General features: G+C 43.5%; 1 protein-coding gene across 1 annotated transcript; it reads left to right on the forward strand.

The window, feature by feature from the left end:
- The first annotated feature begins 1253 nt into the window (after window positions 1–1253).
- On the forward strand, window positions 1254–20998 carry PSMB7 (proteasome 20S subunit beta 7). Its single transcript, XM_083876080.1, has 8 exons — window positions 1254–1367; window positions 1487–1580; window positions 1750–1847; window positions 2135–2275; window positions 2810–2925; window positions 8983–9041; window positions 20190–20341; window positions 20830–20998. Exons 1-8 carry the CDS (start codon window positions 1306–1308, stop codon window positions 20939–20941), a joined length of 834 nt encoding a protein of 277 aa, XP_083732206.1. The 5' UTR covers window positions 1254–1305; the 3' UTR covers window positions 20942–20998.
- Window positions 20999–21253: the final 255 nt, after the last annotated feature.

Consider the following 21253-nt stretch of genomic DNA (forward strand, 5'->3'; position numbering starts at 1 on the left):
ACAGCTTCCCAGCTTTACTGGTGTACAAGAACATGGGATTTCAGTTACCCAAGGGCTGAAAGAAGGGAGAAGAGCGTGCAGAGCACAGGTTCTCTGTGTGTTTACCTTAAGGATGGTCTTGCTTGGTCTGGTGGCTTTTTTCTGCAAGACTGGCACAATCAAGAGAGAGGGTGCGGTTTGGATTTCTTCCCCGTGGCTGTTTTTGTTCTCTCCAACTGGCAAGTATTTTTGAGCATTGGAGGAAAAAGTAGACATTGCCCAGTAGCTTTGCCCACCCACCCACCCCGTTTTTGTTGTTCATCTGAAGAACACCCTGATGGAGAACAGTAATTTTTCAATAATTAGGAAGGACAGTGCAGACATGCAGATCTGGTTGGACACAGGGGACCACGGGTTCATTTTCCTGCAAGAGAAAGGGTGTCAAGTAATTAATATTTAACGTTGGGAACAAACGGCACTTTAATTTTTTTAATCAATAAGATCTTTAATTTCAGGCACTTAAAACATCTAGAAAGCAACTATGTGTGACGTTTGGAAAAATCTCACTCTCTGCCTTGCTTAAAAGCACATCCTTTTGGCAGGTGTGGCCAGAAGTTCTGTTCTCTGTGGATACATTTGAGAATCCCTTTAATGGTCCAGGACACTGGAGGAAAAGTTGGACTAAATCAATTTTAGTGATATCATAGAGCAGAACTCTGGTGACTTTGAAAATGGGCGTGCTTGCTTGTGTTTGTTTTTTTGTTTTTGGGGGTTTTGTTTGTTTGTTTGTTTGGGGTTTTTTGGGGTTTTTTTGTGGGGTTTTTGGTTTTTTTGGGGGGGTTTTTTGTGGTGTTTTTTTTGTTGTTGTTGTTTGTTTGGTGGGGGGGTTTTTTTGTTTGTTTGTTTGGTTTTTTGTTTTTGTTTTTTGTTTGGTTTTTTGTTTGTTTTTGGTTTTGTTTTGTTTTTCCCCCACAGAGCCATTCCATTGCTGGCATGGCGGTTCTGGGCCAGTTTGGGGTTGGGTTGGGCCGGTTTTGGGGCTGGTGTTGGGGTAGATTTGGGGCCGGTGTTGGGGTAGATTTGGGGTCGGTTTAGGGTCGGTGTTGGGCCAGTTGTGGGGCTGGTGTTGGGGTCGGTGTTGGGGCTGGTGTTGGAGTAGATTTGGGGTCGGTGTTGGGGTAGATTTGGGGTGGGTTTGGGGCCTGTCCGGGGCCCGTTCCCGCCCCCCGAGCAGGCCGGACCCCACGCTCAGTCCGCCCCGCCCCGCCCCGCCGCCATTTCGCTGCCCCGGAAGCGCTCGGGGTCCCCGCCCGTGCCCGGCGGAACATGGCGGCCGTGTCTGTGCTGCGCGCGCCCGCCGGCGGCTTCAGCTTCGACAACTGCGCTCGGTGAGGGGCGGCGGGAGCGGGAGTGGGGCCGGGGAGGGAGCGGGCCGGGCCGGGCCGGGCCTGGGGGCGGCGGCGGGGGGAGCCTTCGAGCCGGCCCCATTGCCCACCCTGTCTTGCAGGAACTCGCACCTGGAGGCCGAGCTGGTGCAGAAGGGGCTGCGGGTGCCCGCGCCGCGCAAGACCGGCACCACCATCGCCGGCGTCATCTTCAAGGTGAGGTGAGGCGGGCGGGGAGCCGGGCCGGGCCGGGCCCGCGGCGGAGGCTCCGCGCTGCTGAGTCACCCCCGGTGTGCCCAGCCCCATCCCCAACCCCCGAGTGCCCCCGGGAAGGTCCCTGTGGAGGTTGCCGCGAATTATTGGGAATAATTCTCCTTTCCTGCAGGATGGCATCGTCCTCGGAGCGGATACGAGAGCAACTGAGGGGATGGTTGTTGCTGACAAGAACTGTTCGAAAATACACTTCATTTCCCCTAATATCTAGTAAGTATTGCAGGTTTTTTTCTGGGTAGTAAGTTGTTTGTTGTGTACGTGATTGCATAGTGATGTTGGTAGTGGGGTTTTGAACCGTGTTCTTGACTCACTGTTTCAAAATGATATTTTATTAGGAAGGCTCGGGGGGTTCATGGCATTCCATTTACACTTTAAGCAGGCTCTCTTCATTTCATGCTCCGTGTGAGAACTTAATTCGCTCAGCTTTACAATGAGAAAATTTCTTGGTATGGAGGTTTCTGTCTCCTTTTTCCTCATTTGCTCCTCACGTTCCTCAGCTGCTGCGGTGCTGGAACAGCTGCAGACACTGAGATGACAACTCAGCTCATCTCCTCCAACCTGGAGCTGCACTCCCTGTCCACGGGACGGCTCCCACGCGTTGTCACGGCCAATCGGATGCTCAAGCAGATGCTCTTCAGGTAATGGACTGGGTTTCTTTATATATTCTTCATATGTATTAATAGTGCTGGTAAAACCACCAAATAATGCTTAAGGAGCATCCTGTCTCAGCCTGCTTAACCTTCAGGGAAGATTTCATAATTGCTCTTTGCTTTGTGGGCTTCTTAAGTGAGATGGAAGAGAAATGGAGTCTGTGGTGTTTTAGAGAGTTGTGCAGCAATCACACAACAAAAATAGGAGGGTATTTTTTTAGTTTAATACATAATCACAACCGTGTAAACTGCTGTGTATCCTTGTGGTGAGAAGGCTGGACCAGTGCAATCTTGTAAAACTGGAAGTTTCCTGTGATTTGTGATAGAATCATTGCCTCAGAAAGTGCGCTGGACACTGAAATAAACTGTATTTTAGTACATTTCTTATTTTACTGCTGCCAGCTGGTGAAAGCAGCGTTTTTAACGCAGAGCTGTTGCAGGACAGTTCCCAAATGGCTGCACTGTGTTAAACAGCCACAGCTGAGTTGTGGCTGCAGACTGACAGACAAACATTGCTCCCAGGTACCAAGGCTACATCGGTGCGGCGCTGGTGCTGGGGGGAGTGGATGTCACGGGCCCCCACCTGTACAGCATCCACCCCCACGGATCCACGGACAAGCTGCCCTACGTCACCATGGGTGAGTGGTGCTCCTGCGGGGCCAAAGCACGGGGAACCCTTCACATTGGTGCTTCAGATGGCTTTAGTTACATCCCATCTGTCTGTTGGGAGCTGCCTGACCCTCAGACTACAAAGATAAAGTTGTATTTATAAGGCTAGGTGCACCATTCTGTTCCCTCACAAACGTGGGTTGGGATAAAACTCGGCTAGCAGAAAACTGGTATTGGGAACGTTGCTGTGCGTGTTCCATACCTTAAAGCACGGGAATTGTGAGATGCCCAAAATCTTGCTGAAAGAAAATCCTCAGAAACTTGATTTGCTGTATGCCCTAACTCGTGGTTTGTACAAATTTCACTTGGGGGACTTGTGGTTTTTTGGAGGACTCAAACTATTTTAAACAGAAGCTTGTTCGGTAGCCATGGAAGCATAAGGGAAAGTTGAAATAAGTATATCAGAAAACTGATCTGAAAATAAAGTATGTCAGATTAGTAAATCAGCCTGTGCCTGGCACAGCTTTAATGCTGCTTCCGTGGTTGGAAAACACACATTTATAGATTTTCATTAATATTTTCTGTTTCTGGCCGGCATCTTTGGCCACAACACCTGCTGGGGCTGTTGCTGGGGATGGCGGGGCTCGGAGCCGAGGCGGGCAGCGGTGTGGCGGGGCCGTGATTAACGCTGGCAATTAGCGGGGCCGTGATTAACGCTGGCAATTAGCGGGGCCGGGCCGGGCCGGGCCGAGCTGGGCTCTGCAGCTGCGCCGCGCGGCCGCTGGGGGGCGCCGGCGGCCCGAGAACGACGGCCCGGGGGCTGTGAGGGACCGTGGGGGGCCGTGGAGGGACCGTGGGGAGCCGTGGAGGGCTGTGAGGGCCATGGGGGACCGTGGGGAGCTGTGGGGGCCATGAGGGGCTGTGGAGACCGGGGGGCCGAGGAACCAGCCCGAACGGGGCTGCGGGAGCCACTATAGGTGCTCTGCACTCCGAGCATGCTGGCTTTCCTGCCTAGGTTTTAAAAGCTTTAAACTGCGGCCTGTCAGGAAATCCCGGCAGCTCCTCTTTCCCTCCACAAAAAATAGCATGGTAGCAGAGTAAGTTCAAACGAGTGGGAAGTAGAATATCAGAGGATTAAGTTCTGTGTAGCTTGAACTTCGGTTTGCTGTGGGCAGTGCCAGGTGTGTGGCTGGTGCCCACACGTTCCTTTTGGCCACAGTGTCAGACAAAGCCCTTCTCAGCATCAGGGTCCTTCACCCTCCCACCCCTGGTGCGCAGACACCTCCTCCAGTGACCAGGATATGCTTTAGTAAAAAATCATAAATGGAAGATAGAATCAATACAGCAGAAAAACTATGAAAAGTCAAATTGAAGATAGAGTTGGAATTGTATTTCAGTCTTATTTAGACTAATCTGTTGTTTGTTGGGAGTTGGGTTTTTTTTTTTTTTGTTTTTGTTTTTGTTTTTTTTTTTGTCACAAATGTTCTAAAGGCAGTTTAATAAATTAGGGTAGTACATTTGGCCAGTTAACTTCTGGAAATTCAGTATTAAATAGGAAAGGTGGTTGAGAAGTTGAGTTTTATTTTGGTGTGCTGGTCTGTCTTCATGGACAGAGTGGTGTCCTGCCTTGCTAGAGAGATTTAAGAGGTACACAGTGCTTACTCAGGAGTGAGAACATCAAATTAAACTGTTTATGCTGACAAAGGACAAAATTGGATTTCAGCAAACGATGCAAGATTGTCTGATTGCTTGGCTTGTCTAGGAAAGCTTCTGGCCAAGGCTTATAATGAAATGCATGCATAAAATTAAAGCACTTGAAGTGTGTTGAGCTTTTGGAAGCAAGGCGCAGTGTTGAGGAGTCTCTCGTGGCTGGAGCTGCTCCCCTGGTGCCAGTGGTGCTTCATATTCATAAATCAGCTCTTCATGCAGTGGCAGTGTCGTGCTGCAGAGCAAGAGCTCCCACTGTTGGGAGCCAGCCCCCAGCCAGGAGCCAGGCTGAAAAATGATCCCAGTCCAAGGGGCTGCCAAGATCACAGAATTCTTACCTGGGGATGAGCAGCAAATTGAATAACAATAAGTGCGTGTGAATAAATGCCCTGTCAGGGAGCCTTGGCAGTGATGGATGAGGAAGTGCTAAATGTTGCTCTCAAAGCTCTGCACATCCTCTGGTGTGGCAGCAAACAGGTCCTTGGGTGAGGAGATGGACTGTACTTGGCAGTGAGGACTTGCCTTCAGTGAAGGTTCTGCTGAAAAGATCCAGTGCATCTGCTTTAGAAAAGTTCCCACAGTTGTAATTCACAGTGGAAGTTATCGTGACCTGCACTTTTTTGCTATGTATCAATAATTATCTTTCACTTTAAGTCAACACTGAAGTGGTACAACTGCTCAAGTGAAGACCAGATGGTATTTTTAAAGTCAATTTATTATAGTTGCATGCAGAAAATTTAATAACTTGGTTGGGAAAATGCAGGAAATGACCAGTGTTACTTAAAGAAGAGAACAGTAAATTCTCTCACAGTTTCATAATTTACCTGGTTCACACTGACCAGGAGACTGAGAAGCATTTGCCTCTGAGTAGTTCAGCTTCTGTAGTTCTGTAGAATTTGTTTGCAGTCAACATTTTTACGTGTGTAGGTATTAGATTAATGCTTCCTGAATATTCGGTTCTAAAGTGTTGCTTACTGAAAATATATGCAAAGTAAGTTCTTTGGAATTGAGATGACATTTTTTACTTGATGTTAAGTGTAAGCATTCTTAGCAATTAGTGAGTTTTAAAGATCTCAAAGAGTTTTTTCCTGAATGCTGTATAATACAAATAAATTATGACTTTGCCAATTATCCTTTGTTTTAATTACTCTTACTGCTCACATAGAGAAGAGACATAAACTTTAAACATGTGGAAAAAACAAATCCAACAAAAAAAAAAAAATTCCTGTTTTTGCAGAGCTTAGTTTGAAATCTTACCTAAAACAAATACCTGGTTTGGTGTTAGTTTGAGCTCAGGTAAAGACACTGTTTAATGACACGCTGTCACACGGCTTTCCTGGAGGTTTTAATGGATTTGAGGTTGAGCTGCTGCTGAATCTGAACTGGTACTGACTTAAATCAGTTATTGTGTGTACGAGGTAGGGAATCCATCCCAAGTTAATGGATGGTGTTTTACCGTGTTTGGACTTTATCCTTCCCCAGACTTTATGTTTGGGAATTGTGAAGCTTGTTTCTGCATAAAGGCAAAGCATGCTTGTTAAAAATGAATTATTGGTGGGCATCGAGTGCGCAGACAAGAGAGCAGCTGTTTCCCCCCACACAAACAAGTTCTCCATAGACCCTTAATATCCAAGTTTTCTGTGTTTTTATAGGAACTGCAATAAGAAAACCGTACTTGCAGTGTTTACTTAAGTTCTCAGTTTTATTGCCCGCTCTCCTGTGACAATGCAGCTTTCACGAGGCAGTTGGAGTGGTTGGAACATTGTGGGGTTGTTTGGGTGGCGAGTGGAATTCGACAAGGAGAGGGAGGTGGGTGCAGTGGGATCTCCAAGTTCTCACCACAAGAGTGACTGTCCCTGGCTGCACATCCAGGCCAGTCCCCGCGGTGCAGGTGGGCTGTGCTCAGCTCTGTGCTCCAGGGAATGTCTGCATGCCAGGAGGCTTTTCCACAACAGTTCCTGTTGTCAAACATGCTTTGTTTTGATGGAGACACTCACATGTGTGCACTGACTGGTGTTTCTGAAAACACGGGGCTTACATCTGGTGCTAGGAACGGCGGAGAATTTTCATAGTACTATTTAAGACCAGGAAAATCTGTTCTTTTAGAGAATGCTTAGCTCTGCTGGGAGGCTTTTGCTAAGACAAATTTTAAATGCAGGCTTGTTTAGGATTTATAAGCACTAGAGAAAAAAATGAAGCACGTCTATTCAGCTTTTCCAGCTTCCTGTTTTGCTAGAACCTTCTTAGGATCTTGCTTTTCAGATGTAAATGTCTACATGTAGGTTTAGTTAAGACTTTAAACGAATCTAAAAATTTGCGTGGATTTATTTATTTAAGGTTGATAGATTTGGCATTTATTTGTGTCTTGGTAACATAGTGAGATAAATAATTAAGTGTAATTATTTATGTATAAAGGATTTCATGTACTGTAACATAAGATTCCCCTGCCTTTTTCCTTTTTCTTCTTTAAGTTACTGATTTCCTGCCCATAGGTTCTTTTGGGAACTTCTTTTTAAAAGGAGCTGGAGGAATTCAGCCTGAGCCATGTATGCGATTGTGTTATCAATAATTTTTTATTTGTCAGTAGAAGTTTTAAGAAATTAAAATCATTTTTCCCCAGCTAAATAGCTAATGTAGTAATTTTGGCCAGATACTACATTTTATACATTCTTTCACGTTTTCTAGTCTTTGTACTCTGATTTTGTCAACCTTTTCCCAAGAATAGTGTTGTTTTCCAGCTTTGAGGCTTCCCACTCACTTCATGGTAGGCCTTCACTTGGGTATGTGGGCTTGGTTTGAGACCATAGCCCACATTTATTTTCCCTCTCATTAGAAATATTCCTATGTCATTCCAGAAGAATTATTATTTTATTGTCCAGGTTCCTTTATTTGTTTTGGTGTACGCTTTATTTTTACCCTGTTTGAAGGGTCAGTAAAATTCCTTTTATTTGTGGTTGGTTCCATGATATCAGCTGTTTGCATCAGCAGTTCTGTTTTGCTATTAGTTGCTTAAAAATCTTCTTTATTCTCAGCTTCATCATTTAAAAATGGAGTTGTGTATTGCTCCAAGGTGTAAATGGATAGTCATTGCCTGTAATACAAGTAAACACTTAGAGTGTCCTACTGCTTTTAGATGTGATGTATTTGGTACTGTAAAGGTAATGATCCTCAACCACAGCAATATTCTGTAACAGGAATATCTGTCATATTCATCGGGATTACCATGTTCATTGATTTGTGTCTGTAAATCTGCTGTTTCAACCCTTTAAATTTGATCTATAATTGGACCTCCTTAAATGGTTCAGCTAAGGTAGTCTGTATTTTCTCAACAGTGTCACTGTCAGCTTCTCCTTTTTCATTATACATTCAGCAGACTTGATAAAATCAGCAGGACACCTCATTTGAAACTGTTTAATCGCTGCCTTTTGCTTTCACTAAACCATTGAGGTGGTCAAGCGATATACACAAATCATTTTAAATAGGAAATATGGCTTTCTCTGTGACCCAGCTAAACAGATAGCACTATGCAAAACAAGTTAAAAAGTAATAAATGCCAAAAAATCTTCTAATTGGAGTAAAAAATTGCAGGTAACTTTATTCACTCCCCAAAAGTAGTGCTCTCTGAAATATGGGTAGGGCCACCGACAGACAAGAAAATCTTCCTGAAGGCTCACTCTTTCTGAACAAAGCAAGTTTACAGTTTCAAATGGTACCATCCTGCTTTTTGTGTTAATTCCTGAAAAGCACATTTATTACCCTGCAGTCACAGTGCTTTGGGCAGAGATGGCTCTTGTTCCATCACTGCTCTTGTACCTCATCCTTTGTTGAGAGGAATGTTAAACTCCTAGTTTGTCTCTGGCACTTTGTTCAGCTGTTACTGTTCATTATTGTAATAATAATAATGTAATAAAGCAGGAGCACAATTAACTGTTTAACGACAGGGGAAATCTGCTGGTGGCAACAGCCCCCTGCCCTGTTCCCACTGCTGGGCTGCTCATCCCCAGGGCTGGAGCCATCTCCTCATTCCAGGAGATTCCCTCTAAGGGGAGCAGGCATGGGAGTGGCACGGGAGGGATGGAGGAGTAGGGACTGCAAACTGTGCCATTCCCTTAACTCTCTGTTTTTAACCTTGTTTTTATATCTCATGTTGAAAAAGGTAGGGAGGAAGGGCTATCAGGATGGGCCTGTGCCAAGTCTGTGCACACAAGCTGTACCCCCAGAATTAAATTTTGACTTAGTGTAGACACTGTACAGTGCAGAGGAAGCTAAGGTGGGCTTCACTTTGGTTTGTGCTGTTGAAATGTATTATATTTTTCTCTAAAAAATTTGCCATACCTAAATGCACAGGCTAAAGGGCTGTCCTGGTGTCGTCACCACAGGTTCTGGATCGCTCGCGGCCATGGCAGTGTTTGAAGATAAATACAAACCCAACATGGAGGTAAGTCTTGGGTTTTTAAACCTCAGTGTTTCTTCCCTCAGCAATCTTCATCATCATGAGAATTTGGGAGGTTTGAAACTCTAAAAAAGGTAAATCTGCTCTAGTTTTGCTGCACTTAAAATGTACTCATGTCAGTTCACTGTAAAGCTGTAAAAATTGATGGGTAAAATACATAAATTTGCAAGAAACTGTATTTATATATGAGAAAATGTGTGATTTGAATGTAGATGCAGGCTTTAAAAACATATAGCTTACTGGTTATAGTTGACTTCAGGAATTTACCAGCCCTTGCACAGTCAATATTGTTGTTTTTCTGTCAGTCTGTCCTTTTCTTTCAGAGTTGAAAAGTAAGTGTTCAGGTAGTACATAAAACAATTCTGATTGATTGGGTATGTTCAGACCTATGTTTGCACTTTTAATATCTACTTAAAAGCTGATTATCAGAAGACTCATAAGGTTGTGTTTTGCTGACGACACTGATAAAAAATGGAAAGTACTTGATTGTCATTGTAAAGAATCATTCAGGAAAGCTAAAAGCTGGAGTGTCATGATAAGATCAGAATAAGCTCTTCAGTTACAAATTAATGCATTGCATTATTTTTGTATTTTTACAGTGTTTCTCGCATTTGGTTATACCATACTGCTAATCTAAACCCTGAGAATCCAGATGAAATTAACTACAAAACAACTACAGGTTTTTCTGTAGCTGTATTTCATAAAATGTCTCAGGAATGTCAAGTCTTTTTAAGCCACATTAATCTCCTCAGACTTTCTGTGAATGCTCCTTCTCATTCCAATTGATTAATAATTCTACAGTAAAGAAAAAAATGAGAATTGAACACAAGATTGAAAATCAAACCCATTAAAATTGATTTGTAGCACTAACAGTTGCAATCATTTCAGCCTAAAAGGCAGATAAAACAAAGCTCGGAGCTCTTCAGTATCACTGAATGATGTAGAAAAGGAAAAAGCTAGTTTACTATCAGCAGAGGTCTTCAGATGCTGCTCATTTTTGTAATGCAGCTGCTGTGGGTCATTTCCTCCTCCTCAGGTGCCCTGTGGTATTAGGTGATGGTCCCATGAATCCACAGTTCCTCTCCATAAAGCTGGTAAATGAAGTTTAAAATGTGAGATGATCTGTTGTACCTTGGTACATCTCCTGACAAATCAGTGTGCAATTCCCGCAGATTTTTAAGAAACCAGTCACCTTCTCCATCTTGTTTTGAGAAGTTTGCTGTCAGTTAATTGCTTCAGCATTAGTAATAAGTAGTTTTCCAATTATCCCTGGCCCCTCTCCTGTCAATACCTAAGCAAGAGTTGTAGGTGTGCAAAGTTAGGGCCATGCAGTGAGTTCAGGATTCCTGTGATTCAGGCACATCTGAAGACACTGGACTTTTGGCCTCTAGTATATTTACAATGGTTATCAGAAATATTGGAATATGTTTAATAGGCTCCCAAGTGTCTCTGGGAAGGATCCTCACACCAGATGGCTGATAGAGCCACTTGAGAGAGAGAGAGAGGAGGACTCTGTTTTTCCCTCTCCCCTTGTGCTGCTGTAAGAATGAGAGCGTCTCCTTTTCCAGCCTCCTCTGTGACTGTGCACTTGGCATGTGTGCCATTCCACTGAAAACACGGACTGCAAATCCCTGGGAGCAACAGCTACAGCACAGTAGTCCCCTTCACAAGATATAAATGGCAAAGAGCTTTGCTGTGGAATTAAAATTTTCATTTATTCTCAGCTAGCTTTCAAGCTTGGATTTTAAGTCATTTCTTGTGTAAGAGCAACCGAAAAAGGCACCAAAACTGGTAAATCTCTAAATTTTCCTATTTAGAAAGGTCATCCTCATTAAACTGTCTTCACACACAACCATAAGTGGCAGCAGATAGTCACTTATAACAAGCATGTAGAAATGCAGCCTACCAATTTGTTGAAGTAGATATTTAGATCTTTGAGACTTGCATGCACCTTAACCCTTCCTTTGGTTTTCCTGAAAAATCTGTTATCTAATAACAGTTCAGAAATTGTATTAACCAAACCAGCAAAGTTTCATGTGATAAAGCTCAACTGTACTCTTAAACACTTCCTCATATTCTATTATGGCTGTGAGTTTGTATTTACATTTTAAGTCAGATGTGGGATTTTTTTTCAGTAAATTAATAAAATAACAAATATTTCTATTGAAATTAATCCAAATTAAATCTGAAGTATGCTATGTATATTTTTCATAAAGCTTGCTATGAAATGGCAATGAAGATAAAATTGCTGGAGATTAATTTAATAAAATATGTAGAAAATAATTTTTTTTCTGTCAAGATCAATGCTCCTTTCTTTTGCACTAATTGTCAGAATAGCTTGCTAGGGCTACTGGAGGGTAGTGGTGTGCTTCAAGACCATCACATCACAGAAAAATGATTCAAAGGCAAACTGTCCTGCACCCTCTGGTATCAACTTGCAAATTAGCATCTGGAATGTAATTAAACAAGCTTAATGAAAGTAGCAGCTGAATACTACTGGAAAAGACAATCAGCTTTTTTGCCTCTGATATATATTCTGTACTATTGAAGCTGATCACCAAACGCATCATGTGACCACAGTTAAAAAAAATTAGCATTTATTTGAAGAATAGGAACTGTTTTTCATTCTGTTATGCTTTTGGCATGCACTAGTGTCCCAGGAGAGCCATGCCACAGCAGATAGTGCACAATATTTATAAATCCGTGACAGGCAATAATAGCAACTTGAAAAATTCTTTTGCTAGAATTTCAAGTTGAGAGCTGCCAAAAGCTGAGAGGATCAAATCTGCAGTGGCAGCTGCTGTGCCCTACAGTTAGAATCGTAGACTTTGAAGATGCTCAACTAAAAAAAAAAAAAAAAAAAAAAAAAAAAATAAAAAAAGACTGCAGGCTTAGCCAATTTTTGCAGGTTTCTAGAGCCCTGGCTCTCTGCCTTTTGAAGATGAGTTGCTGAAGCTTCTCCCAGTGCCTGAGGCATGCTAACACCAGCAGGATGTGTTTTTTTCCATAGACTTAGTGTGTCTTCAGATTTAAGTAGCACATGCTTTATCAGTGCCAACTGTGATGGTCCTTTCCCTGGCTGCAGTGCTGGGAGATGATCTTTACCCAACATCCTTCAGAGGAGCTGTGGAGATGGATGGTGACGTCCCCAAGTGCCACTTGTGCAGCCTGATTTATGGAGGCAGGGTTTGTTGGGAAGGAGTGCTGGCCTCTAGAGGAACCATTATAGATCGCTGAGGATGGGAACACTTTCAGCCCTGAAGGCCTCTAGATGCTTCAAAAATGTAATGCCAAGCACCTAACTACTGTGGAACAATATTAATCTGTCATGTGGGCAGCTATAGATCTACTTTAAAAAACGTAAGTGGAAGAACAGCACATCTAATGGAGTGTTTCGAGCTTAGATCTTTCAATGCAGCCAATTTTTCTTCCAATAGAGTCACCACTGGTTTTTAAACCTTACAGTAATTTTGTAAATGTGTTTGTGCCTTCTGGTGTTAAACAATAGCAAAGAAATACTCTGAGTCAGTGGATATGAGAAAGCATTGTGAGCTTGGAAAAAAATGTCTACAGTATTAAATGCTGGAATTCTGGGTTTATCTATCCCGTGGTGGTTGAATTCCTCAGGAGATGGGGAGGGGGATATATTTTCTTCTGGTATTTGATTTCTGGTGTTTGAAAAGCATTTTGTCTGTAGAATTACTTGATGCACAGTGGGGCTAGGTTGTAGACTTCTTGTTTAAGCAAGGAAAGGCTGCTTGTAACTTCATTTCTTTTCTGTATTTCATCAAAACAGCCAGGTTTAATAAAAAGAGGTTCCAAAAGGCAGATAATCAGAAGCTACAGAAAACAGGACTTTTGCAAGGAAAAGAAAGTAAATCCTGGAGTAGTGAGTTCAGGAGTAGAACTGGTGGAAGAAAGGAGATAGGAGATAATCTGGCAGATACTTTGTAGTTATTTCTAGGATAGATCACCACAAATGTGTGAGATTATATTTACAGTCATTTATTGTACCATTTCTTAAGCATGGCAGGAAATCAAGTGGTACTGTATGAAAACAAAAATACCCTGGAGGGTAAGAAGAGATGAATAAGAAGAGAGGATTGTTCTGAGTGTGTTCTACATGGAGCATAGGCACTCTTGGTGCTGCTGTACCAAAACCTGTGGCTTGCTGTCCCACCAGAGCAGGTGGTCCCCTGGTGTGCTTTGGTGACCGCTCTGCAGTGAGGCTTTGGCTCACCTGTTTGGGTGGAACCTACACGGGCTGGGAAATCTGATGAACAGTTTGGTGGGCAGGTTTGCGAGAAGTGGTTTTTGAGGTACTTCTGAGTAGCCCCTAATCCATGAGTGAAGTAGCTGAGGCACAGAGAGTGCTTTCCTCAGGATGCTCCATGTGCTCTAGGATCTTTGTGGTACTGAAATGCAAAGTAGCCTGAATGCAGCTTTCACTGTGCACCTCTTATTTCAGTAAAAAAATGCACCAGGCACACTAGAAAATATTATGAAAACATGTCACTTTCTTCCATTTTTAAGCAGCTGACACATAGATCCTTCAAATGTTCCTGTGCTCACATTTCCTACTGTCCCTCAATATGGTAGAATTATTTTTGTTTATTAACTAGTGACAACAATACTGAGCTATTTTTGGAATCTGTCAAAAGTCTCTAATCTTCGACAATAGTTGTCTCCGCAGCGTTGTCGCCCGTGTCTGTGCGCCGGGGGCTGGGGAGCAGTGACAGGCTGCAGATGAGCCCCGTGTTCATTAGGGATGGTGATCAGCGCCCGGGCTCAGGTGTGGCAGCCGTGGCTGATCCCGCCAGCTGACACCGCAGCTTTAATGACTCCGCGGGACGGTGACCGCTTGCTGGGAGGTTTGTGGGCTCCACTCTGGCAGCAGACAATGGAGATCAAGCCAGACTATGGGACTTAGGCTGGAGAGCCTGCCTGAGATACTTGAACCGCTGTTGGTGTCAAACACGGAATTAACTGAATAGGGGGGATGGGGGCAGATGGACGAAATCTGACTTGGTGAGCAAAAATCAGGACTTTGTGTTTCTATGCCCTGTGTATCTGTGCATTTCATTATCCAGTGACAGGAATTGAGGCTGTTAGTGGCATATCTTCACTCCTTGCTGCCAGAGCTTGTGGCACTGCAGTTTTCAGCTTTCCTGACATAGCTGTGTTCATGTCTCCTGGAGACGTGGATTTCCGTGGGTAAATATCAGGTGTTAGTGCATACAGTCAGCCAGAAAATAAAGGCTTATCATACCTGTTTCTTATTCTTAGGTTAGATCACAATTACCCTGTGGCAGCCTGGTTTTTGCCTGACATGTTGGACAGTTTGTACTGTTTTCATCATCTTTCACAGAACTGTGCCCAGGATCAATTTTCTTTGTGGAACTAGTGTTAAACAGGAAATCTGGGCTGGTGGAATATGCCAGCTAGGTATGCTCTGGCATGGCTGCCATTGCAGGAGATGTGTTTTGTGGGCTGCTTTCTGGAAGAATGAGAGCTGGGTTTGTGTGCTGAAGTCAGTGGGACACTGCTGGCAGCACCAGTCCGAGTTCCCAGAAATACCCAGCAGTGCTGCCTTCCAGTTTGCTAATTGCAGACTGTATCAAGGGAAATAAATGTTATCTTTGTGTAAATTTGCTGCATGTCAAAGAGCAACAATTTCTTCACCTTTATGAAAGTAACACTTAAACTTTGTCCATAATAATGTAGACAAGCTAGCCAGAAGCAGGGCTCTGTGTTAAGAGATCATTTCACTGCAGAGGGTAGGGGAGGACAGGTAATTATTTTTGATGCATTTCTCAGGAGCAGGTGTTCTAGTTTAAATTGTTGCAGTTTCTATATCTCTCATAACTGCAGAACACAGGCAAAATGTACTGGAAAATATTTCACATGGCATGAAGCCCGAATGCTGCTCCCGCAGCGAGGGCCGGCGGGGCCGAGGGCAATTGCTGTGAGCCAACGGAGAGGACAGGGAGGTGGGAGCCAGCCTGGGCTTTATGGAGCATTTTGGTGTATTAGGAAGGATATATTACCAGAGAGCCCAAGGCTTCTTTTCCAAATAAAATGTTGACCTTCATTCCCTTCCATCCTTTTGTCAGAGGTAAAGCAATGGTCAGATGAGCAGAGTTCAGTTTACTTGAAGCCAGACGTGTTATTGCTTGATATTAAATTTTTTATATGCAGTAACATAAAGTAACTTTAACAGTAGTCTTTGGAGGGTTTGCATATCTGGGTGGCTAAGGGTTGGTGTGTTGCTGTAGAGCAGCACAGCAGGGCCAGAGGGGGAGCTGCAGCCTGGCAGGATTTACAGCTCTGGTGCTGTTATGTCAGTTCCCATTTTAAGGATCAGTTCCCTAAAAACCCATGAACTTTACTAAGTAATGGACTGAATGAGTTTTTGTAATCATTCTTAGTTCAGAGAATGGGAATAGTATTAAAAGAAATCTCATAGTTGTGAGAAGAGTTTGTAATTTAATTCTGTGCCATTGGAAATATGGATTGTACTAATCCCCGTGTAGGGAATGACATACAGCAGCTAATATTATTGAATAGTAGTTCCGAATCATATAAGTTTCTTGTCTTGGCAGGTAATTTGGCATAAATTGTTAATGTAAATCCAGGTTAGTGGGGAAGACATTATTTTACTAAAAAAGATAAACTGCTGATTAATTCAGTATAGAACTCAATTACAAATTGAAAGTGTCTCTGCGGGACGCCAGTACCCTAAAGACAGCAGATGTTGAATTGATACTCCAGCATATTTCACCCTGGTATGAAATATTAACGTGGTTTATTATACTGGTGGTGTATGATATCAGAGAGGGGGTGGGGATGAGCCTGCGCTCACAGGCAGCTTCCTCAGAATGGGAAAAAACTGTTATCTCTAAGAATAATAATTAGGGACTAGTGAGCAGTTTATTTGGAAAGTTCTTAGCAGAAAATGGTTAGAAAAATAAACATTTACTGACACTTCAGTCACAACGAACCTGAACATAAAATGCATAGGTCTAATTAAAAGAAAAAAAGAAACAATTTGTGTCATTCCTTATTCTGAGGCAGCACTGGAAATGCACTTTTTTGGTGGAAGACTTGTTAAACCTGAGTGGTTTCAATGACACATGTCAGCAGCCCCTTTCCTGACAGCCAAACCAAATCTATTCTTGCTGCTGGAGCCTTCCAGCCTTCCCTTACAAGAAATACTAAGTCCTTTGCTTCTCAGGTATGTTCTCTTTAGACTTAGAGCAGAGTTCAGCATCTCTTTGAGTTACAGAGTGACCTCCACCCCAGCCCCTCACTCCCCATATGCTGCTGATTCTCTTCCAGACTCTAATTATGCTCCTGTAGGTGCTTATGTCCTCCAAGAGGTATTGTTTTCTACCCCTAGATTCCCAGCACTCCTTTATGGATTTATTTTTTATTGTCATTGTCCTTCCTGAAGCTTCTGGGTTTTTTTCTTCCCTTCTCTTCCCACACAAATCTTTGGGATTCTCACTTTAAGTAGCACCAACTTTTTTATATTATAGTATTTGAACAAATCTTGTTGTAAAAGACTGTTATGATACGTTTTTGCATTTATTTATTCTTACAAAAACGCTTGCTTATGTTCATATTATACCGACTGTGCATTGCATTTCAAATCTTTCTAAGAATTGCTTTGGAGAACTGCACTCTGTATTGCATCTCTAACAGCGTCCTGGTGACCTGCAGAAGGGATTAATTTTATTTTGGTAAGAGAAAAAAAAACAATCAGTAATTTCTAAAGTTTTAAAATCTGGGAAAGACATCTCCTGTTGCTTGTGAAGTTACAAAATGTGACGAAATAATGTTCACAAAGTCATACTAGCTGTTCCTTTTGCTGCTGGAACACAATGATAAACTTGTTTACAGGTTATTAGTGAAGACAGTATTAATACAATGTAGAAGTAGCCTTATCTCCTGTAGGAAAGTCTTTTTTCCTTCAGTAGCACTTGAAATTTGGAAATTGGTTAAGTGAGAAAAGAAAAGTTGATCCAAGTCATATACAAGAATAATGTGTAAAAGTTGCTCCTCGGTGCTGTTTGGGACTCGTGGCACAGCAGCTGTGAGAGGTAATCCATCAGCTCTGAGTGTCTGCAAACTGCAACTCTCCAGATAACAGGTTTAAAGTAAAGATTTAATACAGGCTCTATCTGCTATGATGTTGCAGTGACAGTTTAAAACTCATTCTCTAAATCTCAGCAGACTTTATAGCCAGCAGTGGGCCCATATAAAGCTTAATGGCATTACAACACATAAATCATCTTTTAAAGATGCTACCAGTAGTGCCAATATTAAATGCAGACAATTGTCTGCGTTATAAATAATTTATCAAACAGTGTTTCAGATTAGCCTTCCACGCCGAGTTATTTATTTTAGCCTTTACTGCCCTATTCCTCAGGCACCCTTTGGAAGGCGGGATGGCGGTCACTGTAATGAACTGGGCTGTGTCCCACAGCACAGCTGTGCTGACCATTACAGCGCGCTGGACCTGCCTGCGCCTCTGCCAAGCGCTGCCCATTTGTCACGCGGAGGTAAATGGAGCTGCACATTGGAGTCCAGGGACACATTGTGGGCTGTGTGATGGGGACAGACAGATCGCTCCATAAAGTGCTGCTTGTCACCGCTGCCGCGCCGTACAGTTCATCACTCGCCTGTAATCTCATTTAAGGAGCACTGGGGGCCCCAGAGGAGGATATTCCCAGTTAGCTTGGTCTTTGCAACCATAAAGCAGGAAGTGCTCCTTTTATATACTCTGAACTTTTAGGGTTTTTTAAGATTAATTATTACAGTGACTCATTGAGGGCCCTGTACTTGAGATTGTGTCAGCACTTTCCTGCTAACCCCCTTTTTTGTGGCTGTAAATAGCAGTCCTTGCTGAACTCCATGCAGGATCTCTGTAAGGAATACTTTGGGTTTTTCTTGTGGCTATTCTGTTCATCTTTCTAAATAGTAAAAAGAGGAGCAGGAAGCAGCACTGAGGCAGGGTTTTCTAATGACAATTACTCCATGTTCACAGACTGAACTGCACTGTGTCATGAGGGAGCAGAGGTTACAGCTTAGGCTGCCTCAGTGCAGTTACAGCTCAGCTCATCCAACTGCACTTTATTGGGTATTTTTTTAACTATTTGGTAACAGTTGGGTGATTGAGTACGTTTTTAAAAGCAAATCAGATTTAAATTAGAGGAATCCGTGAGGTTTACAGTATTGATTTAGAAGGATGAAATTAAAAGGAAGAGTGGAACAAACTCCACCAACCTGCTGTAGTTTTCCTAAGTTGCTTTTCTTACATCTAACACTAATATAGCTTAAAATTACTCTGCTTTTGCTACCACTTAGTTCTTAAAACAGATCTAGACATACTTCTTTGGTTTACTTACTTTCATTATAGTACTAAAATAACCTTAGTCTGCAACTAATCATTGACAGTCTTGATTAGTTGTCAAGTTAAGTGAGGAATTACTTGCTTACCAGGATTTTATTGCCCAAAACACGGATGGAAAGGTACAGGAATTGTTTTTGCAGCGTGGCTGTATTGTTCTAATCAGCTTGGTAGGAAGCATAATTCAATTTTTTTTTTTTTTTTTAATTATGAGTAATAATTGTAAAAACTGGGAGTGAATTGGTGGTATTTCTGCAGTTCAGTGGAGGCTGTGCCCTCTCCTGTGGCTGTTGGCACAGGAATACTGTCATTCCCCGTGTTCAGAGGGGCAGGCCCGGGGCAGGCGTGCGGGAGCTGAGCTAATTTTGGGCTCCTCTTGAGCTGCACTCGGGGCTGAAGCAGCTGCAGGCGGGAGCTGCCACTCCTGGCACTGCTGCTGTCACATGGCAGGGTCCTGGCACAGACAGGCTGTGAAAATGAGGCACACTGGAAAAAGCTGCATTTATCAGATACAGTGTTGACCCCATCTCTTGTTCCTGGTGTCTGGTGGCATAAGATTATTCCAAGGTGTGAAATAGCAGCAAAGCAATGAGGAGAGACCCTGGGAGCCTCAGCATTCCAGCAGGATCTGCTGGGTGAGCTGAGCAGCTACTGCTGCACACAACGTGGGGATGAGGCCACACGTCTGTGTCCATGGGTGTGTTCCAGTCTTATTATTTCTGTATCAGAACAGGCAGCTCTCAAGTAAGTAAAACACATTTGAAAGTAAGGGGTCTTTTATTCTCTGGTTTGTACTTTCTAGGCTACTGAAAAGATCTGTGTATGTATATGATGTATGCATATGTCTATATATATATTTATATAGACTCAACCTGTATCCTTGCATTCTGACCCTTTGCCCAGATGACGGGGCACAGGCTCAGTGGAGCTGAGGGTGCAGGATGTCCCCTTCCTGGTCTGGGCTCTCCAAGGCCTGCATGGGAAGGCTGCAAGGCACAGGCTGGACTGAGGGGCTCTGTCAGTGAAAACGTGTCCTTTGCCCCAGGGACAGGCACACGTGGGCACTGACACAAGCCTGGCCCTGGCTGTGACATGACTTAAAATGATACATCAAGGAAGTTATTTTGGGATATTTCTTTGTGCTCCCCAGCCTGGGTTACAGCAGGAGCTGAGGCCATGTCAGATGGTTCCTGATGGTGCTGAGCTGAGCGTGGGTATTTTTTCCATCAGCTCGTTTGGAATAGCCCCAGCCCTGCCCGGGAGCGGCAGAGGGAGCCAGTGCTGCTGGAATGACGGGGGGAGGCTCCCAGTCCCAGCAATGCTCGTATTGCCTAGAAGCACCAGTCATGTGTTACTGGCAAGGGGGGGATGTGATTTACAGATCTGGTGTCGTATTCTAATAGATATTTTGATAAATTTGAAATGTTTCTGTGTAAAAGATACTCCTGAATACTGTTCTGTAAAATGGGCACTGTTGCACTCCAGTTCCTTCTGTCTGGTAACTGTGTCTTAATTACATCCATTACTGTAGCAAAAGTTGCTCTTTTGTTTCACTTAAGTGGTAGAAACCTAACCAAGTGCAGCATTTAGACTGCAGTAGGTGGTGATTGAAGGGTTTGGTTTATCATTTAGTGTTCCAAGCTCAACCTCCACAGGCACAGGGCTGCTCAGTCCTGGGAAGTGCCAGCACTGCGGCAGTGACAGCCTTTTCCCTTTTGCAGGAGGAGGAGGCCAAGCAGCTCGTGCGAGATGCCATCGCAGCTGGCATCTACAACGACCTGGGCTCCGGCAGCAACATCGACATCTGCGTCATCAGCAAGAGCAAGCTGGACTTCCTGCGTCCCTACGATGTGGCCAACAAGAAGGGGGACAGGTGAGCAAGCCTGAAGCTCTTGAGGGGTCCCTGCTCTGCCTGGCAAGGCCTGTTTTCAGTAACACCAAGTTCTGTCAGTGATCTCCAGTCTGTAGGACTTTCAAGTAAACAGCACAAATGAGCGGCTGTAGCAGCAGCTAAACAGAACTAATACATTAGTAGAATTATTCTAGAGTTGCAAAACATAAGTAAATTGCTCTTTCTTTGGTTTTTAGCACAAATGTTCCCCACCACTTTGAGAGCCCACTGATTTTGATAAAAACCTTTCCAGTTACATGGCAGTGTTTTTGCAAACAGTTTCCTGGAGTTGGTGGATTATCTGAAACTCTGTCAATCATTGCAATTAGTATAAATTTTGCAGTAAGCACAGGTTTTTTTTACTTTGGACTTTTACAGGAAACTTCTAAAGCTGATCAGTTCTAAAGTTGTAAATGCAAGTTTTCCTCTGTACCATCTTCCAGACTAATTTTCCCCCATTTCTTTACTAGGTTTGGTAGGTACAAGTGTGAAAAAGGAACAACTGCTGTTCTCACAGAGAATGTGGCACACCTGGAGCTCGAGGTGTTGGATGAGACCGTGCAAACCATGGACACATCCTGAGCCCTGTGGATGCTCAGAGAGCAGCTGGTGCAGAATAAAGAGGCTCTGCCCAATCTCCTCTGTGTGTCTGTACCTGGTGCTGTTGCTGCTGCTTCTCCCTTCCTCCTTTAGAGCAGGTGAGGCTTGTGCAGCCTTGAAGGGCTGTGGGTCTGAGCTGGTGAGAGCTGTGCTCCCCTCCAGGTAGCACCTGGCACTGGGGGCAGGAAAGGAGCTGCTTTGTTACCTCACTCCAGGAACAAAACAGCAGGAGTAAAACTGCTTTGCAGAAGTCTAATCTGATAAGTTTTAATTTATTAGAATGTCAGGAAACAG

Source organism: Zosterops lateralis, assembly GCF_965231275.1.
Source record: "Zosterops lateralis genome assembly, chromosome: 20".
NCBI classification, from domain to species: Eukaryota; Metazoa; Chordata; class Aves; order Passeriformes; family Zosteropidae; genus Zosterops; species Zosterops lateralis.